Source organism: Pristis pectinata, chromosome 17 (genome assembly GCF_009764475.1).
Source record: "Pristis pectinata isolate sPriPec2 chromosome 17, sPriPec2.1.pri, whole genome shotgun sequence".
Taxonomy (NCBI): domain Eukaryota; kingdom Metazoa; phylum Chordata; class Chondrichthyes; order Rhinopristiformes; family Pristidae; genus Pristis; species Pristis pectinata.
The window spans coordinates 27,076,069-27,101,960 of NC_067421.1; the positions used below are offsets into that span (position 1 = coordinate 27,076,069).

A 25,892-nucleotide genomic window follows, 5' to 3' on the forward strand; every position below is an offset into this window, starting at 1 on the left:
GCTTTTTTCCATGCCTTGCATATGTTATTCAGGCCTCTCTATTGTAGAGAAGTGTGCTTGGGGCACAGGCTTGGTAGATTGCTTATTTGGTGTTTCCTGTTGGTATATTCTCCCTTCCTGAGCTTGAACATAATGGCTGCAGCTGCTGAAATATTCATGTTAATTTCAGCATTGAGTTGCTGGCAGTTATGGAGTCCAAATATTTGATACTGTCAATAGTCTCTAGGAACATGTCTATGCTGATTGCATGGTGGCTGCAACCTGTGATCGATCTTCCTGATGCTGATGATCTGAGTGCTTCACGGCCACTGAATATGTTCCTTGTAAGGGATACTAGTATGACATTGTTAAAGTAGAGAAACTCCCTGATGTACTTTTGTCTTGGTTCTCAGATGGACAAGGCTGGCCTGCATTTTAGTACCTGGCAGTTTGTTGGATTTTACTCCAAGCATCTCTTCATGTATTAACTCTTTTCATTTGGGTCTCTCTTGTCGTTAATGAGGGCAGATTGTTCAGCTTCGATGACAGGTTCCAAGACAGCAAAGTAGGTATCGAACCAATTAGCAGGTTTCCATTCCTCTTTCCCATTTATTGAGTCTTGAAATTGGTGACTTGAAATATATTCCAACTCAGTTTGGGAGTATTGGATAACGCTTGTTCAGTGGAATTGAGGATCTTATCTTGACTGACAAGGCTGATATTGTTGCGGGGGTAGCCTTTCTGTTTTGAACAGAAAACTTGAAGAGTTGCTATATTACCTTGGCACACAGCAGAAGGTAGTTTGTATCACTGTCCATGCTGTGGTAGCTGTATGCATTAAAGATGCTGTTAAGAGACTCACCTGTAGTACTCAGATAGTTACTCAAATCATTACTTGGATCCAGCTGATGTTAATGCTGTGACATTGGATGATGCCGGGACACCTTATGATTTGGAGGAGTTTGAAAGAAAGTATTATTTACACAGAGCTCATAACAGCAACATCACTCCATTTTCTTACTCCCTGGGCCACAATGCCTAAGGCAAATGGGCCTCACCTCAGAGTCTGCCCGCACTCTTGCATTGAAGTCCACCAGAAAGGGATTCTGGCTGATCAAGCTCCTTGGAGGTTTTTTAAACTTGGTTTACTCTTTCAGCCATCTTTGAAAGTAAAGTGTGCAAAGCAGTAGCCTTTTAACTAAAAATGCTTAGCTACACTTGCCTCCTAACTGTAGATTATTAACTGATTACATGGAGGAGCATGTAGACTATGACAGTATTTGAAATTGAAATGATGGATGGGGAACAAAGGAATGATGCCAGACATAAATTACAGGCTTAATCTATTTAGGTTGCAGTGAATGAAGAGGCTTGCATGCATTACATGAACCAAGCTAAATTATTTTTGGAATGAAGCATAATGAAGTTTTGAAGAATTCCCTAAATATGCAAGTTTCAGAGTTCATTGTTGCTATGAAATTACTTGCTGCCTTACAAACTTGTTTTAATTTTTTCTAATAAAATGGACTAGAGGTAAAAACTATAATCATTCATCAGTCCAAAAGTGGAATGAAGCATTCAAATTTTTTAAAAATGCAATCTTCTGAGAGAGCGAATCTTTGTTGTAGCTGTTTTAAAAATGATCTAATGTACATTCTGGGAATTGAGATGCAAGTTTTATTTGCATCAAAAGGAACTGTTTTTTTAACTCAAACTTTTTCTTGAAATCCAAATTATGGGGTTGTGATTATTTAGTTTTTTTCCCTAACTTTGCTTCTTTGTATTTCCTAATTTTTAACAAGAAATTGAGATGTTCAAGCTTTTAGTACATATTTCAACAGCTGAAAATATTTTGAAATCTAAGTGTTGATTTACTAAGCATACATCCTGCTGAAAGAAGGATTGTTTACCTGTTATTTTACTGGTCTAGTCAGGAAATGGAACTCTCCAAATAGAGTTGGAAAGTACAATGAGTAATAGAGATTATGATTTTATAAAAATGTTGCAGCACTACAGGGAAATTTCAGTGTATCCTTGCTGCTTGGGCTTATCTCAATGCATTTTCAGGTCTTTGGGATGAGAAGGTGGTGAGGAAACGTTGCATATAAGACTTGATAAATGATTTATGATTACAATGTAAAGAATGTTTTATAGTTCTTGCATGTACTTTGTTATTATGAAATGTTTTATAATAATTCAAAGTTCCTGACTATAAACATCAAGAATATCCAGATGAGAGGAATAAAATTTATACTAATGATCTGTAATTACAGTTGTAATTATTTGGTTAATATAAATCAAAGATGGGTAGAGATTCTTTGAACAACTGGAATATTTACTTGATTACTTGCAGTAAACTGATAAACTTAGAGTGAATGATTTTGGAAATGTTTCAAACCAGTAAACTTCTACAGTATCAAATTTAAGGAAAAACATGAATGTTTTTTTAGAGTAACCACAAACATTTGTGGTGACGGTCCTAAGAACTTCTGAAACACCAAGTAAAAACTGAAAACCTATCTGCTTTGTTTTGAATCAGCAGAACATTGAAGGAAAAATTTTAAATTTGGATCCTTTTAATTATCAAGCCATTAATTTTGATATGGTAGTGTTTTATTTTACTAATGGAGAAAAGTGCTATATTTGACAGCAACTTTGACCCAGTAGATCATTTTCTAGTAAAGATCTAATCCAGATGTCTTTACTTTAGAACTTGTCTTTTTCAATACTACTTTGTTTTGTCATTGACCATATACATGAAATGTAGTGACAATTCATCTTTGTTATACCTTGTCAGACTTGGCTATCTTGAATCTTCTTTCACATTGGTATCTGATGTAGCACTTATTTTTTTTAAAATGAAGATAATGTCAGTAAAAGCACTTCAAAGGCAGCTAGCACAGGAGTTGGATTTACAACAAAATAATGAATGGGGGCAAAAATGACTGAATAATGAATGCCAGCCTCAACAGGAAAGAAACCACATATGCACCTCATGTAAAATGGAAAAAATTTGTTAATGTTTGTTTTTCAATCTTGAGCACTAAATTTAAGCCGACACTCCAATGCATTACTGAAAGTGCCGCTTGTCTGGGGAAACATTTTTCAGGTAGGATATTCACCAAGATCTCATCTGATCTCTCAGATGGGCATAAAATATCCCACAGCCCCAATTCAAAGGAAAGTGAAGATTCTGACCTCAGGCCAATATATTGTTCCTCACTTAATGTTGGTAAATATTACATGTCCATTTCCATTTTTGAGTGTTCATATTATATAAGTTTATTTGTCACACTTCCTACAGTGCGACGGTAAATACAATTAAAATATTTTTAAGTGTTTTTGGATCTCCTGAAAGATAGGTGAAAGTTGCTATCTGAATCCAAGTCTGGCTGCTTAATTTTCTTAATAAATTCCAGCTGATTTGTTTTAATAAACATTGAAATAATCTAAGTTGAGGGAAGCTGTTGCTAAGGTGACCATAGCTTCCATCACTGCTGTTCTTTTAGTGTTCACCTTTTTTTTGGGGAGGGCAGTGGGAAACAGTTCATCCATGGATGCCTAATGCACTTTTATTGAGGAAATGATTGTGAAGCTATAGCTCTAACTTGGTAATGCACATTGATTTGTCCTTTTAACCAAACATACTTTGGTTAAAGCTTTTCTTGTTAATGCTTTAGGTGAACATTAACAGTGCTAAATTTATTTTTTGATTTAGTACACAGACAAAGGCACTTAAATAACTCTGGTTTTAATGGAAAAGTCCTCAACCCTAAAACTGTCAATAAACCCTTGCTTAAAATCTTGTCATGTATAAAATAAACGTGTATTTGTTTTATTAATCAATTCTGTAATTTTCCTACCCTGTCTTGTTGGATGCAGTAATTATCAAAAATAATTGGTCTGTTGCTACATTGGCAATAACATTACTTAATGACAACAAAAAGGAGTTCCTATTACTTTGTATTCTCCTCCATTACCTTTGCTTCCATTCATCTAAGTCTGGCCTTGCATTAAAATCAGACAAATAGTGGCCCAGTCTATTCTTGTTATTAAACTACTAAGCTTATCAGGAATTCACTTTTTGTCTCATTAATCACTTAATTTAGTTTTTTTACTAATTGACAATTATAATGTCAGTGTGGTTAGGGTAAGATATTTGCAGTAGTTTTAACTTTAAGTGGTTTAATTGGAGAGTTATTTATTTTTAATATTCTTGATATTAAAAACTGAACTTTTCCTTGCAGAAAAGTAATTGCAATGTTGAAACCTTTCAGAAACACGATGTGTCATCTCTAATTGCAATATAATTTTAATTTACCCCCAAAATTAGGAATATTATGTGCAACAATATAATCTACTCAGTGTAACTGTGAAGGTATCAAAAGCTTGGAAGAGGAAATGCATATTGCTGAGTTCTAATGTATTTCCTCCAGTTATTTTTCCTTCACTGCCTTAGGGTTTTATTCCCAGAGCAAATGGCAGGTGCATTTTGAAATTGGCAGTTCAAAGCTCCAAAAATGTTCTGTATTTATACATGATAAGACACCATTCCTTTTTTTCTTAAAATAAGGGTAGGAGTCCTTTTCTGCAATGAAATACAAGTGTTGAAATTTTTTCTTAACCATTCTCAGTCATTTCTATTTGTGATATGTAGCTGATGTTTCCAATCCATGCAAAGCACTAAGTCGATTTGATTAACCTAAATATGCAATTAAACTTCATATTCAAATAGTTTGTCATTTTGGCCAAACTTTAATTCAAAAATTTCTCTTCCAACAGAACTGGTGAATTAACAAATCGCCTGTCATCTGATACTCAGATCATTCAGAATACTTTAACAGTAAGTACAAGAACAAACAACTTAAGTTTGCATCTTCACTATAAATAAAATTCATACAATTTAGTGCTTTCTTTTAACAAACTATGTAAATATGTAATCAAGAATATGAATTCTTGTGTGGTGTATGTGCATATGCATACTTTTCTCTTGAAGTGTTTAGATGCCCAGTTAAGGGATTCAAACGATCTGTCCAGTACCGACTTGGTGGTGTTCATATATGCATTGGTAGAAATAAACTGGGAATGGATATCAGTGTGTTCATGCTCCAGATGAACCAATTATTTGAGATGCAATTACTACAACATAATCACCAAAATTTATTGCTCTGAAGATTTCTTCAAGGCAAAAATGCAGCAGTGGCAATTTTGATTCTTGATATAGTGATGAAGCTTCTGTACAGTGAACGGTGTAATATTATGATCGTAACTGAAAAGGTATGAAAACTAATCTATGAAAATGATGACAATGAAGTACAGCTGTTGATTTTACATGGTTAGTCATAATTGTACATTGTTTTTACTGCAGGTAAACCTGTCCATGTTGCTGCGATATACATTGCAAATAATTGGATCTATTGTTCTCATGTTTGTTGTAAGTCCAGCATTGACTGGAGTACTCCTTGCATCCGTTCCAGTTGTAGCAATTGGAGGAGTGCTTTATGGTGAGTTCAATTTCAGCCTCAATCTGTACATTCTTTATTGGAAAGAGGAAACATTTTATTGGCCCACACTCACATGTGGAAGCCATAGTCAACTATTGTGTTTATCATTTCTCTATTATTACTGTAAAAATATTGGTAGTTTCTCTTTTCCTGTAATTTTTATGTATTTTAATGCACTTTTTGTTTTTAAATGTTTCACCTGCAATACCCCGGTTTTCACCTGATTATTTTATTTTATTTCGTAGACCTCCATGTAGGTTAATGCTACTGTTCCCTCCAATTGCTACAGGAGTAAGATCACCATTTGGCCATGACCTCATCCATTGTTACTCCTGATCCTTTGTTCCACGCAGACCAAAAAGTATTCACAGCACAAATAGATCATTTGGCCCAGCAGATCCATTTATATACCTATAGTATAAAGAGCCTTCTCCCCACTTTACTGCGTCTAATCCAATTCAATACATCCCTCTATCTCTTTCTCCCTCTTATTTTTTTCTTAATTCCTTATTAAATGCATCCATGCCTTGAATAGTCCTTGTGATAACAAGTTCCGCATTCTAACTACTTTCTGGGTAAAGAAATTTCCCCAATATTCAGGCTTTTGCATTTATTAGTGATGGAAGGTTGGACCATAAATAGAAGACTGTCTCCTTATGACTATCAAATCTGCAGATGCTGAAATTACTGGAATAAAACTCAGCAGGTCAGTCGGCATCTATGGAAAGAGAAGCAGTTTAACATTCCAGGTCTGTAACTCCCTATACCCCCTTTTCAAAGGAAAGCCCCCAGCCTGTTCACTCCTTGTCAACACATGAACCCCAGCATTCAGTTCTATGTTAAATAATAACAATGCTGTTGTAGAGGATAAAGACATTCCAAAGGGAGAGGTGTTCCAGATTCACTTTGTAAAAATTCCAAGAGTTCAGCTGCAAAATATCAGTTATCTCTGATCTGTTTTGCTGATTATCTTCAGTAGCTGAGCAGAATTTACTTAACTCGTGTCTATGCATGAGTGTATTTTCATAAACCCTACTAAACTATATCCACAAACTAGCTTGATTTTCTTTACACTGTTCTTCAGTAGGAAGAAATATGGCATTATAGAACATGGCACATTTTTATTCCAAGGAAATACTGTCAACATCAGTTGTAGGAACTTGTTTCTGGATTTATTCTTTTCAGCTCCATTAAGGATTTGAAAATCTAGTTGTCTAGTAGAATATAATTAGTCCATGCTGTGCTTCAGTCAGTATTTTCCAATAATTAAAATACATTAATCAAACAAAAGACTGAAATCCTGTTGCATATTTCAATATTTTTAAAAAGATGAGTTTTAATAATTGGTTGTCAAGTATTTTGCATATGCTCAGTAAATGCTCATTCCTCAAAACGGTGATAACATTGTTTGGTTTATGCTGATTATCCAGGGGAATTTGTGAAGAGATTACGAAAAAAGTTCCAGGATGAGCTGGCAGCTGTTGGCTCAACAGCTGAAGAGACTATTTCTAACATTCGTACTGTGAGAACTTTCTGTAGTGAAAAGAAATCTGAAGAACTGTATGGCAAAGGAATAGATAAGAGCTATCAGATTGGGAAAAAGTTAGCTCTGGCAGAAGGTATTGTTCCATGCTTAATGAATTTTAAACAACTTGGGTTGTAGTACATATGGTTTATTCCAACTATATATTAAGATCTCCTGTTTTACTCCAGCTTTTTGTATCCATCTACCTTTTAATTCATTTTTCTCATGGGGAAGAAATGCTGTCGTTAAGAGCAGCAATTGATAATGCAGTGCATTAAGACATCTTATTTTGTTTAGCCTAACTTTTATGGCTGGTGAAATCAAGAATAAAGTTGACAATGTCTGTTCAAAAACTTTCAAGATTAAAGGTCAGAATTTTTGAAAGTTGGGATCATATCTCTGCATAATATTTTATTTCAGGAATGCTATGAATTAAGAAGTTTGGTCTTGTTGTTATCACATTGTTTTTGGGAACTTGCTACATGATTGATAGTTGTTTTTTGTTTTGCATTCCATCATCGACAAAAATGCCCTGCATTACTACTAATTTTGCGTTTAAAAGAAAAAGCATGACAGAGGAAAAGATCTGCTGGGATCCACCCAGATCTGCTGCCAGATTAGTCTAACTGGGCTGATCCTGAGTGTAGACAGAGTGCTGGCCTGGGGACATCTTGATGCTGCCAACTTCTGTGGATTTCCTAGCTCCAAAGCTGGAGAATTGCCTGCTGAGGTTGTATTAGATTGGATCTGGGTCAAGAACAATGGTACCAGTAAAATGAAGGGGAGAACTTGATTGCTGGGTGCAAGGTAGATATAGCCTTCATTTTGATGTTTAAACTACAAAATAGTATTTTTCTTTTGTGTATGCTTTCTCAGTAAGATTTTTAAATATAACCTTTTTTTATCTACGTCGAATAATTTTGAATGTGGTGAAAGGTATTTACAAATAGTCCATAATTTTGACATCCAGTGAACCTGTGGGCAAAGCCTCACCAGCTGTCTTAGCCAGTCAGCCAGCTGTTTAGTTACACTGGCTTAGACCCTCTGCTGCACCATGTTAGGCTGAGCTACACAGATGTACTGAGAGCTAAATTTCCCAGCAGACAACTGCGTCCATGACTACCCTGGAAGAAGACCATGGTCTAGGGGCAAGTGGTCATATTTTCTCTCAAACTAATTTGCTATAGGGATTACCATAATGCCAGTCAAAATTGTCTCCATTTGTGGGAGAGGTAGGCTTTCTTTGAAGTATTTATAGGTTATGTCTTCAAACATATCCATATTTGTGCAATTGAAGTGATTTTTTTTTAAAACTTGAAGCTACTGGTGAATAGGACCATTTGACAAAACGTAATTCACTCTGGGAATGAGCCCATTTTGCTGACGAGATTTGGGTAGATTGAGTACTTCTAGCATACACAAATCATTTGTCACAAGGAAGGATTTCTGGTCAAATGAATTGCTGACTTGACGAGTTAATGATTTGTTAATTCTGTGATACATCCAATCAACTTTAGAAATTTTCATCCTTGTTTTAACTGCATAGCCTCTCTTTTCATTGGTAACCTCCTCCAGTTCTGAAAATATCTGAAATCTCCATTTCCTTAAAACTGGCGTCTTACTTATCCCTGAGATTTCCACTCGATCATTCAGTTGCCTGGGCATTTAGCTATGGAATCCCCTCCCTTAATCTCTCCATCTCTCCTTTGAGTGATATTAAGAATCTATTTTCTTTTCACTAGTTTTGGTCATCTGTTCTTATGTAAGTTGGTGTCAAATTTTGTTTGGCGTGGTACCTTATTGTTGCAAAGATGCATGAAATCGTTAACTGTATTGTTGACATTGTATAAATGAAGTAATGTTTATAGTACTTAAAAAACCAAAAGTGTGTCAAAAATTCAAAGCTTTGGAGGTATTAGTTCATTTTAGGCAGTAAATTAATACTAACAAAATTAATAGAATACTATCAGCATTAGTCATTCTGCAAAATGAGAAATGACTTGCTGATGAGCATTGTTCCAGACATGCACGCCAAGTATATCCTTTTCTGTTTGACCATTGGCTTCAAAGCAGGCAGTTTTATTTTTATTTTCTGCTAGTTGATACTTGTTTTAATAGTTTGCTGCATGCTCAGATGCTCCTGTGGATACAATTTACAAATTTGCTGTCTGATGTTTTCTAACTTTTAAAACTTGTCAGTGGGCTACAAACAATAGAATACATGTGCCAATATCTTCACATGTGTATGATATGATAAACAGCAAGAATTGAAACTGCACTATCATCACAAAAAAAAATGTTTAGCAACCATACTTGTTGATAATAAGAGAAATGCTAGACAAACCATATTTACCATGATGGAGACGAGTTTACAACACGGATAGTTTTCTGACTTCATGCTTCTGCTGGGGAATCTCACCAACTAGAAACACATTAAACATTTGGCGATGTTGTCTGTCTGGCTTTGCAACAATTAAATCATAAAATTGCAATGTTGACATGAATTTTAAATGCATGACCTCGAAGCAAATTGTGCAGTCTCCCTTAGCATTATTAAAGATTGCATTGTCATTATTGTAAACTAAGATCAAGAAAAGTACTTGTGTTTTTAAGACCGTGCATCCTTCAAAGCAATGAGTTTCTTGTGCTAAATCCTGATATAAAAGTTAATTTGAGATTTTTAATGTATGAACACTTGATGTTGGAAAGTTGCTGGAACAGATGTGCAGAGAAGATTCCAAGTAAAACCAAACTTATTGGGCTTTGATTCTAAAGGATTATGATTTTAAATTTCAAAACTACATAGTAAGAAGTTAATTGGAATAAATTATTTTGCTAGTTGCGTGGTGTATTAATTGACTGAAGCCACTGCATGATACGTAAAGGCATTTTTAAAATACTGACACTGTTACTTTTGTAATATGTACCCAAATCCATCAGTCTGTGCGTTACAGGATAGTTTTTTTCAGGCACTTCAATCATTCTTGTATTTGCCCTTAAAGGTTATGGTTATTATTTTTACTGTGATACTCAACCACTTTTTTTTGATTAAATCATGTATTTTTTGGGAGTTATCTCATTGTTAATTTTCAGGAGTCAATTTCCGTGTTGCTCTTATTTATTTTGTTTAATTCAAGGGACTGGATAATAGTTTGTTTAAATGCAGACATAACATTTTTTTACTTTGTATATTTTTAGGGTCCTTCAATGGGCTGGTGCTAACTATCTCACAGGTAAGAGATGACTTGCTCTTCTTGAGAAAATTGAGAGAGAATTTGTACTTCAACAAAATCCATTTTCAAAAGCTTATACGTGATTACAAATTTCCACGTTTTTGCTTTTCACCCAGTCCCAATTTGTGTCTAACAAATGCAGCAGAAGTTCATCTGATTTACAAGGTCGTCTTGGAGTTAAAGTATGAATGTATATCACTCTGTTGATGGAGGAGAACAGGAACAAATACAACCTAATGTGAGACACATTTTTCAAAAGCAAGTCTGATGTTGCCAGTAGCCCAGACCTTTAAATGATAAATTATGCTTAACTGATTTATTTATCAAGCAGTCAAAAAGACCACAAGTTAAACCGCAATCCTTATTGGTGTTGAATAGCTTGTATCCAGGTTCCCATGATGGTGTGTCTGTTGTGTAAGGGTTCCAATTAATGAAGGCTTACAAATAGAATGAAATAGAGTGATTCATAATTCAGTATGAGAATTTGTCAGACTTTGGACTGAAGCCACAAGATAACTGCCCTGTGGGGATATTGGTCTTAAAAACACTTGAGCTGCCTATAGAATGTATTGCAGCAGGAATTACTCAGTTGCTATTGTCTGCAAAGTTATTGAGTATTATGAAGCCATTCAAGGTTTTTTGTAGAATTTTGAATGTACCAAGATTTGAATTTTGGATTTGTTGACTTGTTAACTACTGAATGTGAATTTTAAGCTTGATGACTGTGAAAGTGTACTAAATCCATCCTTTTGGTATTTTAAAAAATAATTCTTAAGGAATGCACTGTCTCAAAAATTCTGGCTTGCATTGAGACATTCTTTTGCCTGGATCCAGTATATATTCATCAGATTGCACGTGGTTTTTCCCTTGCATGTGCTTTGCTATAACTGAACAAATCTAAATAGTTATCTTTTTAACTGCAAAAATAATGGGAGGCACTGGTACATCACAATACTAATGGAGAAAGAAAACTATCCTACAAGCAGGGAGAATCAGATATTACCCTTTTAATTAACTTTCTGAAGGTAATCAACAGTAGTATATCCCCCGTGTTCTTTAAGGCATCATGATGTATATTATTTCTCCTTATCTAAGTATTTTCTTATGCTCCCAGCCACATTTTTTCTGAGCTGTGGCAGGCTGGCTTGTGTTGATTAATTCCATATGTTGCATCTGTTTTCAGACTAAAGAACTGTAGCTAGTTGTCAGTATCTCAATCAACACTTCTCCATTGTATGTGACTGGATGCTCATGCACAGATGTGCTGTCTACACTGTAGCTTTATTTTCTGTATTAGTTGCCACTGTTGTAACCCTTTAAGTATGTACTTGAAGTAAATGAGAACTCTGGGTTATTTTGAATGGATTATAACTGAAAAGTTTAAGAACCTGTTTGTCTTTTTGATATAGTTATCTATTAAGCCTTCAATCTTATTCTTGTATGTAGTGGTTTAGTATATTTGATGTGCTGTTCATATTTTGTATCTATTTTCCTACTTTGGATTGCCAAAGAAAGTTTTCCAAACACCCTACAACTGTTTTCAGTCTTTTTTGTTATTTCTCATGAACATCTAATTTACTTTTTTTTACTTCTGCTGTAAGATTTTAATTCCATGCCTTGTGCAGAATTGACTTGAATTTCCTCTACATTGCCAAAATACTGCTATCCTTGCCTTGAATGCACAAAGTACATCCTAATTTTAAGGCAGGATATAAGCTGCATAAGTTGATCCAAGCTGGATTGGTGTGAAGTTTTGTTGACAGCCTTTGACAGGGTTCCTGCTTCTAGCATCTGTTGCTGTAAGTTTGCATTGGCATCATTGGACTTGATTGTGATGCTCCTCATGATTCCATCTTTTTTTGCCAATCCCTTGGGATGGAGGATGAGTACCACTATAGCCCTTTGAGTTCTGAGCATGCCAATGAGGTTGGGGTACCCAGACTCTGACAGAAAAGGAACAGGAGATGCTTGATGAGCAGGAGTAATCAGTGCAATGGGAGGTGGTGCTCTCCTTCTGCCATTTTCACTTCTGCATTGTTCCCAAAATTAAGATGGCAGAGCAGGCTTAAGGGGGCCAAGTAACCTTCTCCTGTTCCTAATTCATATGTTCTTTTGTGATACTAGTCCAGTGGTTTGAGCTTCCTTCTATGGGTAGTCCATGTCTCAGAACAACACAGAAGAACAGCAATTACTGCTGCCAAGTAGAGCATGAGTTTTGTGCCACATTTGAGGTATTGATCTTACTCAGACAGCCAAAGGTTGTGCTGGCACACTGAAGTTGATGAATTTCTTTTATATCTGCCTTGATGTAGACCTGGTTATTTAAAATTCTTGTCATGGCCCCTTATTGTCAGGGTGTAATGCTGTGCAGCAGGGGCACGTAGAAATGGGACCTCTGTTTTGTAAATGTTTAGTTTGCAATTCCCTCACATCCTTAGCTGACGAATTTGACAATGTCTTGGAGTTCTGTCTCCACAAGTGTTGTTTGCACGTTGGAGTTCTGACTAAAATTGAAATGACCGTCCTCCTGGAGTGGAGACAATATTCGTATAGGACCTTGGTGAGGTCACACTTGGAATATTGTATGCAGTTTTGGCCTCCTTACCAAAGAAGACACACTTGCTGTAGAGGCAGTGCCACAAAGGTTCACAAGACTGATTTCTGGGACTGCAGGGCTGTCATACTGGAGAGATTGGGTCAAGAAGGCCTGCATTCATGAGAGTGTAGAAGAATGAAAGATCTCATTGAAAAGATTAAAATTCTGACAGGGCGTGACAGACTATACACGGAGAATGTTTCCCTTGGCTTGGGCGAATGGGGGTGGACTAATATGGTTGTGGGCAAGAAAGAAGGGCCATGGTCTCAGGAGATGGGGTGAGGCATTGAGGACTAATGAGGAGAAATCTCTTCAGTTAGTGGGTCATGGAAATCTCTACTGCAGGCGATCTGAGACAACCTCTGCTATATGGACATAAGCCTGTTGGCATGCAAACTCTCCTGCATATGCAAGTGGGTTCAGGTACAAGCGCCTTTGCCTGCTGGCTGCTCCTTTCACCCCTGCCCACCCACCTCACGACTCTTTATCCTCCTTGTCCTTGAATCTCCTCTCCTTCAGTGTTCCACCACCGCACCCTCTCCTTCCTCAGTCTCCCTGCCTCTAACTCTTACCCTCCAAGGTGCCCATTATTAAATAGCCTGCTGATGTCAGTGTCAAGAACGGCACACGAATAATGGCTATTTTGATGAGTCATAAAAGACTAATCTTTTGTGTATTCTGTCAGCAAGAAAAACTCAAACAGGCAAGGTGGAGACAAAAATGTACTAATTTTTGTGTGTTTATCAGACAAAATAGCCTAAAATATGATTGTAAAATATAAACTTTGTTTTGGTGTTTGCCAATAATACATTGTGAAAATGACAGCAATTTTGGGATTTACATGCATGTTAAGTTTAAAACAGATTCCAAAGTTTCTGTCAGTGATTCAGCCCTCCTCTACTAACTACATTGTTTTGTAGACTTTACCAGAATCTAGAGGTGATTTGCTGAGAACTTGTGTTATTTATGATTTGATCTCATTGCAAAATATCATAAATATTATTCTGTTATGAGGTCACAAATTAATTTTCAATAGCATGTTAAATTATAATTACTATTTGCACCTCTTTGATCCTAAAAATGTAAAGTTTTGTCAGTGGATTGTAATTTCCTCTCAAATATTGCGAAGTTTTGTAATGGATGTGAAAAATTCTATTTTAGAATATTTAACGTGTATAAGCCCAACCTTGGTTTTATTTGTAGGTTTCAATCTTTATTTGGAATCTGTAAGATCTTTTTCTTTAAATAGAGTGACAATCTCTTCTGCTTCTCCACCACCGCCCCCCCCCCCCCCCCACCCCCATTCCCCGTGTTCTCCTGGTCAGATTCCTTAATCTGATACACAGGCAGCATGGATAATATCACTCTCGGTGCACTGTGGGGAACCACAGTTTCCTTGAACTGATGCCTGACAGCAGCTAATGTCAGGAAAGAGAAAGTTCATACAACTGGGCACTAGATCTTTTTGGACAACCTTTTTGGAGGTCAGCAGCAAGTGCCATTGCTTCATCACTGTATGCAAGAATCTGGCCATAAATTGCTCTTACTAATATTCACTGGTATATTCAAGAAAATTAAAGCTCATGTATATTTTGTAGTCTTGACAGAGTAGCTTTTTCTCGCAGAACATCACTGTTGTGGGAAAAGATGCTTAAGCTCAGCATTAATCATGGAATTGTAAAGTTCAAGTTTTTTAGTACATTGCATCCAACTGTGTTAGCTCTGTGCTTCTGCTGAAGTGTCTTGTATGCCAGGAAATTGTTCTATTCTCACTTTTCCTTTCAGTGATGGTTTTTCAATTTATCTTTAGTTGACAACTCATCAGCCATCAGAAATAATACTTTGTCTTTATCCCTATAATAATTTGTCATACATTTACATGATCTAATGCTTACTTTCTCTGACTTAATAACCTCTGAATTAATGAAACTACTTTGGGTTATTCTAAGATTTGTCTACTCATTCTAGTTCTCCCTGTTACTGATCCATTGCTCAATAAAATCAGGCACCCAAAATTGAATGCATCATTCTAACTTGAATATAACCAGTCAACTCTGCTTTTTATAAGCCTTAATGAACTTGTGGATATTGTTGGCAAGGCTGATTATTAGATTATTGCTATTTTTAAAGATTGTATACCGTTCCTCAGGTGTGGTCTCACCAGGACATTTGTAGTTGTGGTAAGGCACCTTTAGTCTTGTACAATGTTCATTACATATGCAATAAACCACTATTATGCACCTAGATATCTAGGGATAATAATTATTAGCAAAATATGTAATTTTGAGTGTTGATGTGTGAAAAAGATTATGAAGTAAATTAAGCATTTCTATTTTGTTCACGCTGTATATATGTTGAAAATGTGTTTAGATTATGTAATTTTATAGAGCTTCATTTTATCTTGCTTTCCTGCAAGCATTTAAGTTAGAGAAAAAAATGAGAGAGAAAAAAAAACACTTCAAAAGTAAGAGCATCTTTCTTATAATGCAAGCTGTTCTGTACATCAAATGGCATATTGATGGAAACTTAATTTTAGTCTATTTGTTATGTATAACATAAACAGACAGCCATGGTTACAATCCAATTGGGGGAAAGCCCAAGCACAATTGGTCTTGTTGCAGGGTTTTGATCCAAGATGTTGACCATCTCTTTGCCTTCAGAGATGCTGCTTGACCCACTGAGTTCTTTGAGGAGTAAAGCCGATTGTAGTATTGCAATTGTAGGCCCAGCTGGGAACAATAAACCTTGTGTGGATCTTATTAGTGCTAGCCAGCAATGCTTTAATGCACCAGGCTATCTGGGGAACTATTGGTTTTTTCTTTTAAAATAGAGTGAGCAGTAAATATCTGTAAACAAAATTCTACTGATAGGATGGCATTGTTAGCAATTGTATAGTTTCATTCTGCCAGCTAATTTTTTTTTGAAGTAGTTTACCATGAATTTGTGAAAAATTATTTCAATGTGGTGAATTTAAGATGTTAAGTAACCGTTTAGTTTCAGGTTAATTAGTTCAGACAACATTTAGCAGGAAGTTCTCGCCTTGTTGTCTTATGTTGTTTAATTCAAATTAAATAATTCAAATTGTTTTTACACAAAAGCAGATTCTTAATTATCAAGAGCTAACAGTTAACCTGAGTGAATGCAATTTGACTGAGGTTAGTCAAGGGAGTCCTCTCAAATAGTTTTTATTGTTTTTACAAAATCTTAGATATATTCAGTTTTTTTTTATCCCCAATGCATGTTTGCTGTATTTATATCTTGCCTGAGATCATTTTCTACTGTGTCAGTGTGGCAACATATGCACACAGCAAAAACAACCATTTTGCAGTGTAGTAGTAGGGATGAGGTGGAGCTGTGTTGGAATCCACATGGGACAAGTTGGAGTTGGGTTCCAGTGCAGCCTGACCTGCTGAGTATTTTCAGCATTTTCTGTTTTTATTAATGCAGCAAATCTTCTCTGGCGTTTGTACAGCAAACTAGTCAGGGAAATCCTTGCAATTATTTTGGAGGAACTTTGGCATTGGGTTTTATAGAATGAGGAGTTTTGATTCAAAGCAGTTGGCGAGATTATTTAACACTAATCTAAATGTAACACTTAACTAAAGAAGACATTTTTTTAAAGAGTCGTTGACTTCTGGAGTATTCTTCCCCAAAAAAAGTCAGTCAGGGTTTGCTTGAATCTTTTGGCATCAACGACTTCCTGTGTCCTCAGAAGAAATGATTTTCGTTGTCACTCTCCATCTTCACTGCATTTGCCAGCCACCTCTTAAACTAAACCTGTATCGCAACTGTTTTCTCAAGATTTGCGCCTCCTGTAACCTGATCACTGCATCACTTACTGATAATGCCTCTCCAACAACAACTTTGTATTGCTTTCCACCTTCATCCTCCTCTTCACTTCTATCTCCACATTTATCTGTAGCAGCCCTGGACACACATTCTCTTTCAAATTGCAGTTTCAACCTACCATTTACCAGTTTTGGCCCTCCATTTGACACTACTACTGCAGTCATTATTCTCTTAAATCATCCACTCACCTTCATCCCCACTGCATTTCTCCCAGCAGCCGCTTAGAACATGGAACTAGAACAGTACAGCACAGGAACAGGCCCTTCATCCCACCATGTCTGTGTCAAACACACAGCCAAATTAAACTAAATCTCTTCTGCCTGCACATGATCCCTATCCCTCCATCCCTGCATATTCATGTGCCTATCTGAAAGCCTCTTAAACTGCACTATCATGTCTGCTTCCACCATTATTTCAGTATTTCAGTTTTTCAGGGAGACTGTAATTGACCACTCTCTGCTTCTTTAAATTCAAGTGGATTAGTCTTGAGTGTAGCTGATGTAAAGTAGTTTAGGCATCCAAAACTGGATCTGGCTGGACCATATCAAGTATTATGGGACCTCCTACTATCTTTTTGGAGCAGTAGAGGACATTTAGTAGGAGACTTGAAAATCCATTCAGCAACAAAGTGGAGAACGGGTAGTTTCAAGAGACTAGAGAGTCAATGAAGTCCTTTTTTTTTGCCTTTCTCTCCCAAATTGATTTACTTTATAAGCTTGGATCAATGATAATATATTTTGAAGGCAATGTGTAAGTAGTTTTTGTTAATATTTTACAAGATCCTTCCAAAAAGACACACTGCTTATGTCAATGGGCCAATCTATATGGTTTTGGTTCTTCATTGGATCACAAGTTCTGGGTTGGTGTTAAAGAAGGTCACACCTGGGGGTCCTCTTCAAAAAAAGCTGCCATAGAGTGGCACATTATTGGAAGAGTTGGGAAGTTTACTGTGATTTAATTGGATTGAAGGGGTGTATTGAATTATCAAGTTTATTTTTAATGCTTCTGATTTGTCCCTGTTGGTCAGATGCATTCTAGAACTTATACAGTGGCATGCAAAAGTTTGGGCACCACTGGTCAAAATTTGTTACTATGAATAGTTAAGTGAGTAGATGATGAACTGACCTCCCAAAGTCATAAAGTTAAAGATGAAACTTTCTTTTCAACATTTTAAGCAAGATTAGTGTATTATTTTTGTTTTGTACAATTTTAGGGTGAAAAAAGGAAAGGAGCACAATGCAAAAGTTTGGGCACCTCAAGAGATTTGAGCTCTCAGATAACTTTTACCAAGGTCTCAGACCTTCATTAGCTTGTTAGGGCTATGGCTTGTTCACAGTCATTGTTAGGAAAGGCCAGGTGATGCAAATTTTAAAGCTTTATAAATACGCTGACTCCTCAAGCTTTGTGCCAACAATCAGCAGCCATGGCCTCCTCTAAGCAGCTGCCTAGCACTCTGAAAATTAAAATAAATGATGCCCACAAAGCAGGAGAAGGCTATAAGAAGATAGCAAAGTGTTCCAAGGTAGCCATTTCCTAAGTTCGTAATGTAATTGAGAAATGGCAGTTAATTGGAACAGTGGAGGTCAAGATGAGGTCTGGAAGACCAAGAAAACTTTCCGAGAGAACTGCTCGTAGGATTGCTAGAAAGGCAAATCAAAACCCCTGTTTGACTGCAAAAGACCTTTGGGAGATTTAGCAGAGTCTGGAGTGGTGGTGCACTGTTCTACTGTGCAGTGACACCTGCACAAATATGACCTTCCTGGAAGAGTCATCAGAAGAAAACCTTCCCTGCATCCTCACCACAAAATTCAGCGTCAGAAGTTTGCAAAGGAACATCTAAACGAGCCTGATGCATTTTGGAAACAAGTCCTACGGACTGATGAAGTTAAAATAGAACTTTTTGGCTGCATTGAGCAAAGGTATGTTTGGAGAAAAAAGGGTGCAGAATTTCATGAAAAGAACACCTCTCCAACTGTTAAGCACGGGGGTGGATTGATGATGCTTTGGGCTTGTGTTGCAGCCAGTGGCACGGGGAACCTTTCACTGGTAGAGGGAAGAATGAATTCAATTAAATGCCAGCAAATTCTGGAAGCAAACATCACACCATCTGTAAAAAAAAAAGCTGAAGATGAAAGGAGGATGGCTTCTACAACAGGATAATGATCCTAAACATACCTCAAAATCCACAATGGACAACCTCAAGAGGCACAAGCTGAATGTTTTGCCATGGCCCTCACAGTCCCCCGACCTAAACATCATCGGAAATCTGTGGATAGACCTCAAGAGCAGCGCATGCAAGACGGCCCAAGAATCTCACAGAAATAGAAGCCTTTTGCAAGGAAGAATGGGCAAAAATCCCCCAAACAAGAATTGAAAGACTCTTAGTTGGCTACAGAAAGCATTTACAAGCTGTGATACTTGCCAAAGGGGGTGTTACTAAGTACTGACCATGCAGGGTGCTCAAACTTTTGCTTCGGGCCCTTTTCCTTTTTGTTATTTTGAAACTGTAAAAGATGGAAATAAAAAAGTAATTTTGCTTAAAATATTAAAGAAATGTGTCAGCTTTAACTTTATGCCTTTTGGAAATCAGGTGATCTCTTACTCGCTTAGCTATTCACAGTAATAGAAATTTTGACGAGGGGTGCCCAAACTTTTGCATGCCACTGTAAATGAAATCATTTAAAAATTTTAAATATTTTGATTTTTAATAAATTAAATCACTTAAAGGAATTTTAAATGATTGCACACATTACAGCAAGCATAAATGATTAGCAACTGCAATTTTTTGATTTTTAATAATCTGAAATAAACATGACTGCTGGAAATACTCAGCAGGGTAGGTGGCACCTGTGGACTTGTTCTTTTCCTCCTTGCGGCTGTAAAATCATAAGTGAATGAACTTCCCTACTATAAGCTCAATCTAAACTAGCGCAGGTTTCACAAACTGAATTCTCCCCCCCCAAATGCTCAGGGATTCCAACACGTTTATGGCCATGCAGAGTTGAGCAGCAGAACCTAGACTTCTGCAGTTGGTTACCTGTGGGCTGAAGCCCTGAACCTGCTGCCACATACAGGGATGAATGCTGTCAGTTACACAATGAACAACATACAACAGGTTTTCATTTGATCAAAATCCATCAAAAATTAAGTCATTAAATTCCCATCAACTGGTTTAGATAATGTTTACTGCATTGTTTGTATCCTCCAACAGTGTAGGTAGAATTGTAAGTATTCTTCCGTATTGCTAAAACTTGCCAAACATGTTACCTGTCATGATAATACCAGAGACTAAAACCAGAAAAATCCAGCTAAATGATGCAAACCATAATACAATATTATCTCAGCTGTAGCTGTTCCTTGTTCCAGAAAATTCCTTCTATTATAAGCATCCCCATAATGGTACAGATAGCTTTCAGTAGCCCCGAACTTCTCTCCATTTGATCATTATTAATTTTTTAACTGCTTGCTTCAGATTTATCATTCTGTGGTTTTGTATCTTTCTCATTTTGCCTCTCTCTACATAATTGCTCGTGGAAATATAACCGTCTCATTTTATGTCCTTAGGCTAAACTATTTAATTAGAAATTGAAGGAGACCCAGCAGCCTATCTTGTATTGGTATTTGGATAAAACTGATCAAATACATACCCTAACCTAATCCTACCAAAATAGAATAGTAATAACAGTAGGTTGTGGTGATTTTGTTTTGATATTTGGTTTCTGCTGAAGAATTAGAAAGAACATTTGCAATTGTTTTCTGCCTGTCCTAAATTTTATTGAATAGATATCGCTGTTAATTTGTATGTAGATATGTTGGCCAATACACGGCATGATAGACAAATGGCCAGTTATTCTGTATTACTCAAAATACCAAAGATGGATAAATACGAAGGCATTGGGTGAACTCCCTATGTTTCAAGTAGTGCTTCTGGGTCATTCTCATCTAGCTGCACATTTCTTCCAAGGTGCAGTGTGGCATTTCAATGCTCCCTGAGTGTCATAATGAAGCATGAGTCTTGAATGGGGTTGGAATCCACATGTAGATTCCATTCTGACACTAGCAGACCTTTATTAAATCCTTTGTAAAGCAAGTAGTGTTTTTTTTTATGTGCTACATTGGAAATGTGAACCGGAAGTCTTCCAAGAAAACTGATTCTATTCCAAGAGTTGCCTGGCAAAATGTACAGCTGCAGGTGGTTGAATAATGACTAAATATTTTTTGCAGGGATATAATCAGATGGATCTTAACCTGCTTGTGTAAAGATCATATTCTCAATGGCACAAATTTAGCTAAATTTTCAATTTTTTCCGACATTTAGGTGCCAATTTGGGTAATATAGAACAAGACTATCAATGATGGCTCATTCTTGGCCATTGGTGTGCAACACTGATAAAATGATCAGCTCTGAAAAGCCTTGGACTTGCCCATTTCTTGTGCATGCAGTTTTAATTTATTGAGCTGATTGTACTGAGCCACATCTCAAGTTAATTTGTTTATAAAAGATTCTGTCGAATTAATAGCATACATAGAAGTTGTACTACATCTTCCATCTCAGAAAAAGAAAATTTGGAAAATAGTAATATAAGCTGCTGAAAGAGATTGCTTCTCATTGTTTGAGCTTGACATTGCAAATTATTTTAAGGTGTCAAGCCAGCTTTGTAAAGTGTTGAGAGTGGATATCTTGAATACTCTGTTATGGAAATACATTTTTCTTTCAAGCAATAATTCAGAGCACTTAATTCCATTCCAGACCAGTTTTAAAACAAAAGGCATACATATGTGGAATAAAATCAGAAAATTTGGAAATACTCAGCAGGTCAGGCTATAATTGTGGGAAGAGAAAAAGAGTTAATGTTTCAGTTCAAACCTCCATCAGAACGAATGTATATGTGGAGTTTAGTTATGGTGATGGCAATTGCAATCGGCAGTATAAATCCACTGCTGTTGACTGTGTTATATCTGAATAGAACATTATAAAAGAGAATTTCTTAAGCTGTGAATGAATTGTATGGTTCTGAATTATCCAGATAAGGTACAGCAAGAGCCTGACTCTTTAACATTACATGTCACTTTGCTTCATCATTTTAGAATAACATGTTCAATAAATTAAAATTTATTTAAATAAAGCAAAAGGAATTAAATTGCTGCTAAATAGAAGTTAAAATGAGAAAAAAATCTGGTGATCATTTAAGGCAGCATTTAATTCTAAAGCTTCACTTTTTAACCTTTGTTGCAATAGAGAACTTGGTATTTATGACTTGACAATGTCCAGAAGAACCAAACTGTCATTGATAGTAAATTTAAAATTGCTTTGTCATTTACCAAATGGCTTGTTGAGTAAATGTACTGTGTGCTACTGAGCTGTTGCAGACCAGGAAGACCTCAAGTTCGATCCCTGGTCACTGCTGAATTAGCTGATGTGTACCAAGGAGGCAGTGAGCAATATGTTTGTTCTAGGTTTGGGGAGGAAAGGGGGAAAAAAAAATCATCATTTGGTATCCCTGCTGAAGTTAGCAAAATTCCTCTTTGGAGAGATGCAAGGAAAAATGTCATGTTATAAGGTTACATCAGATTTTAGACAAATTTCTAAGTCTTTATTTTCTCTTAATGAGTACACTTAGAATAGTTATTTCTATTTCTAAGAATTGAACTGTCAGTATATAAACTCTCACCTGGATCAAAATAGAATATAGAATAATAAGTATTTCTCTTTTTTTTTATAATGCGTCTAACAAACAGTTACTTGCAGAAAAAATCTACTTATTGTAACTTTTTCTATACCTAATCTCCATCTTTTCCTTCCATTCTTGTTTCTTCCTTTTTAACTACTGCACTTTCTACTACATATTCTTCTATTTCTTCTTTAGATCTCCACTCCCTTTTGTATGTTTCCCACTATCAGTCAAATTCTCATGTGTTTCTTTGATTAACTTTCATTTTGTGTGTTCCAGGATGTTTTGAGTTAGAGGCACAGCATAATCTGTAACAATATGCAGAAGCCAAAGAGGCTTAGTTCAAGAAAGATTTTGATCTAAGTTCTTATGACTACTCTCATATTAGGCAGCAATTGTAGTAGTGGCTGAAATTCCTTCAAATTTGAGTGCTACTGTTTGCTGAAAATTATGCTCCTAGAAGCAGCAGCATTCCACTATGCATGCAACTTAAAGAATAGATTGTAAAAGGAGTAAAGGCAAAAAGCACAAATACTGTGAGAATGCAATTTCTGAAGTAACAAATACTGAGAGAGGGAGTGTCACTGGAATATTAAGGAACAGAGTCAGGCAAAATAATGATTATAAAAATTGAGTGTGTGTGAAATGACATTTGAAAACCCAGTTATAATCATTTTCAAGCTGTTGTGTCTAAAGTGCCACATGTTTAACATGAATCTTTGTTAAACTGCTGGTTTGTTGCCTTGAGGGGATTAAAGAGCAATCAGCAAAGTTAGAGGCTGACCATAAGATTGTAATGTACACTAATACAAGATTTTAAGTATTACTTACGTTAATAATACATCTAATCTTTTATAACATAGACGCACAGACAAAAATCTGATTCATTCTACAGTACGTTGTGAATTTTAAGTTGTAATACACATTTCTTTCCTCTCGACTAAATAACAGAAGGAGAATTACTGTAGGCACAAGTCACTAAGGAATGAGTAGCATAAATCTGTGATAGTGAAATGGCAAAGAAACTGAATAAATACTTTACTGCAGTTTTCTCTGGTAAGACTAAGTGAATGTCGCAGTCGTGTAAGTCATCTAGATGTATTGTAACCACAGTCAACTAATTTAAGGAGAACATAGCAGAGAATGCATTTACAAAAATACAAAGAGAAAGGAAGAAAGCTGGAGGATTCATGGATCTTGAATGCAATTCCGATTTGTATAAAGGGAAATTCAACTAATTCATGTAAATATAAGCCAGTTAGCCTGACGGTGGTGGTAGGCAAGAACATATCCTAAAATCTTATAATCTAAATGGGAGAAAAGATATTTTTAAAAAAAGAACTTTGTTTAATGAATCTTAAATGAATTTAAATTAGAATAGATAAGGGCAATGTAGTGAGTGTCATATATATTGCTGTTCAGAAGAGTTTTGGTAAGATACCACATTAAGAACTCAAAGTCAGGTCATATTTAATTGGAGCTAGGTAATAGAATGGTAATCTGTTTATTATTGTCACATGTACCAAGAGTGAAAAGCCTTTGTTTGCGTGGCATCTAGACAGATCGTTCCATTCCATTTAAAGATGACTGTGTCAGAGTATTAACAATAAGTGGGAAATGAAGCCCTATGGGGATCCCTGCAGGACCAGTGCTTTTAACAGGGTAAATTGTAGAATTAGAGGTATGGTGTCTAAATTAATGGATTATTCCAAACTTATGGGAGTACAGATAGTATATTTTGATATAAAAATTATTTTATGTTAAGATATAAGCATACTTGTAGGATGGGTATATAAATGGCAAATAAAATTTGTAATGGCAAAGAGTTGGATATTTCATCTTGAGAGGAAACATGACCAATTGCATATTCCTTAGAATACAGGAAATCAAATAGGGTGGAGGAGCAATTTGGGAATTATACACTGACAGATCCTTAATTTTTGCTGCTACTTTTAGGGCTGTACATGCAGTGCAAACAAAGTACTAGTATACATTTCTCGATCAAAAGAAAACCAGAAAAAACATGAATTGGTAACATAGTTGTAGAGAACATTGGGAACAAATGCTGTGTGTATTTCTGGTCTTCACACTATTTGAGGGATATTTAAGCCCAAGAGAGTCTAGAATACATTTACAAGGATCTCTCCAGAATTGTAAGTATATCTACCAGGAAAGATTTGAGCAGGTTGGAGATTATGAAGGGATCCAATACTGTGGGGATAGATAGTGGATGAGATTTTGTTTTCCATTCATGAGATATGGGCATTACTGAGTAGGGCAGCATTTTAAAAAAAAAGTCCATCTTTAATTGCCCTTGAGAAAGTAATCTCCAACTTGAATTGCACTAGTTCCTGTGTTGTAGGTGCATCAAAACTTTTTCCGTAGCACTTGCCAAATTCTTCAGATCCACCACTTTGTCTTTTCTAAGGGGTGGAGGCTAAGGATTTGGTAGGTACTATTGAAGGAGTCTTGGTGAGTTGCAATTCTGCAATCCCCTTACCTACAAAAGGAAGTAGCAGCATTGGAAGCAGTCCAAAAGATTTTCACTAGGCTAATTCCCAGGATGAGAGGATTAGCCTGTCAAGAGTCTAAACAGTTTGGTCTGTACTCTGAAGTTTAGAAGAATGAGGAATGATTTTGTTGAGACATACAAGATCCTGAGGGGGCATGACAGAGTAGACATTGATGTTTTCATTCATAGGAGAGTCTCAAACAAGGGGGCATAACCTCAAGGTATTGGTCTTTTAAAATTGAGGTGCATAGAAATTTTACTTTCGCAGAGGGTAGCAAGCCTCTAGAATTCTATACACCAGATGGCTGTGGAGGCTATTTGAAGTATTTAAGGTGGAGGTAGATAAATTTGTGGAAGATCGGGGAATTGAGGGTTATTGGGAACTGGCACAGAAGAGGAGTAGAGGTCAGAGTAGATTGGCCACGAATGGTTGGACAGTCTTGGAGGGGCCAGGTGGCCTACTTTCTCCTATTTTCCTGCATGTTCTTGTATTGGTTTATTATTGTCACTTGTACCAAGGTACAATGAAAAACTTGTCTAGCATACCGATCGTGCAGGTCAATTCATTACACGGTGCAGCTACATTGTTACTACAGAGTGCATTGAGGTAGTACAGGTAAAAACAATAACAGTACAGAGTAAAGTGTCACAGCTACAGAGAAAGTGCAGTGCAATAAGGTGCAAGGTCACAACAAGGTAGATCATGAGGTCAGAGTCCATCTCATCGTACGAGGGAACAGTTCAATAGTCTTATCACAGTGGGGTAGAAGCTGTCTTTAAGCCTGGTGGTACATGCCCTCAGGCTCCTGTATCTACTACCTGATGGAAGAGAAGAGAGAGTGACCCAGGTGGGTGGGGTCTTTGATTATGCTGGCTGCTTCGCCAAGGCAACGAGAGGTAAAGACAGAGCCCAAGGAGGGGAGGCTGGTTTCTATGACACGCTGGGCTGTGTCCACAACTCTCTGCAGTTTCTTGTGGTCCTGGGCAGAGCAGTTGCCATACCAAGCTGTGATGCATCCATG

The 25,892-nt window shown here is 36.5% G+C and overlaps 1 protein-coding gene across 1 annotated transcript in view; it reads left to right on the plus strand.

Annotated features, from left to right (window-relative positions):
- The window catches only part of LOC127579359 (ABC transporter B family member 1-like), a 116,046-nt gene that overhangs the window by 21,215 nt on the left and 68,939 nt on the right, over positions 1–25,892 (plus strand). Inside the window, exons 8-11 of the mRNA XM_052032100.1 lie at positions 4,762–4,822; positions 5,348–5,483; positions 6,914–7,102; positions 10,207–10,241. Coding sequence (XP_051888060.1) covers positions 4,762–4,822; positions 5,348–5,483; positions 6,914–7,102; positions 10,207–10,241 — 421 coding nt within the window. The remainder of the gene's footprint in view (positions 1–4,761; positions 4,823–5,347; positions 5,484–6,913; positions 7,103–10,206; positions 10,242–25,892) is intronic.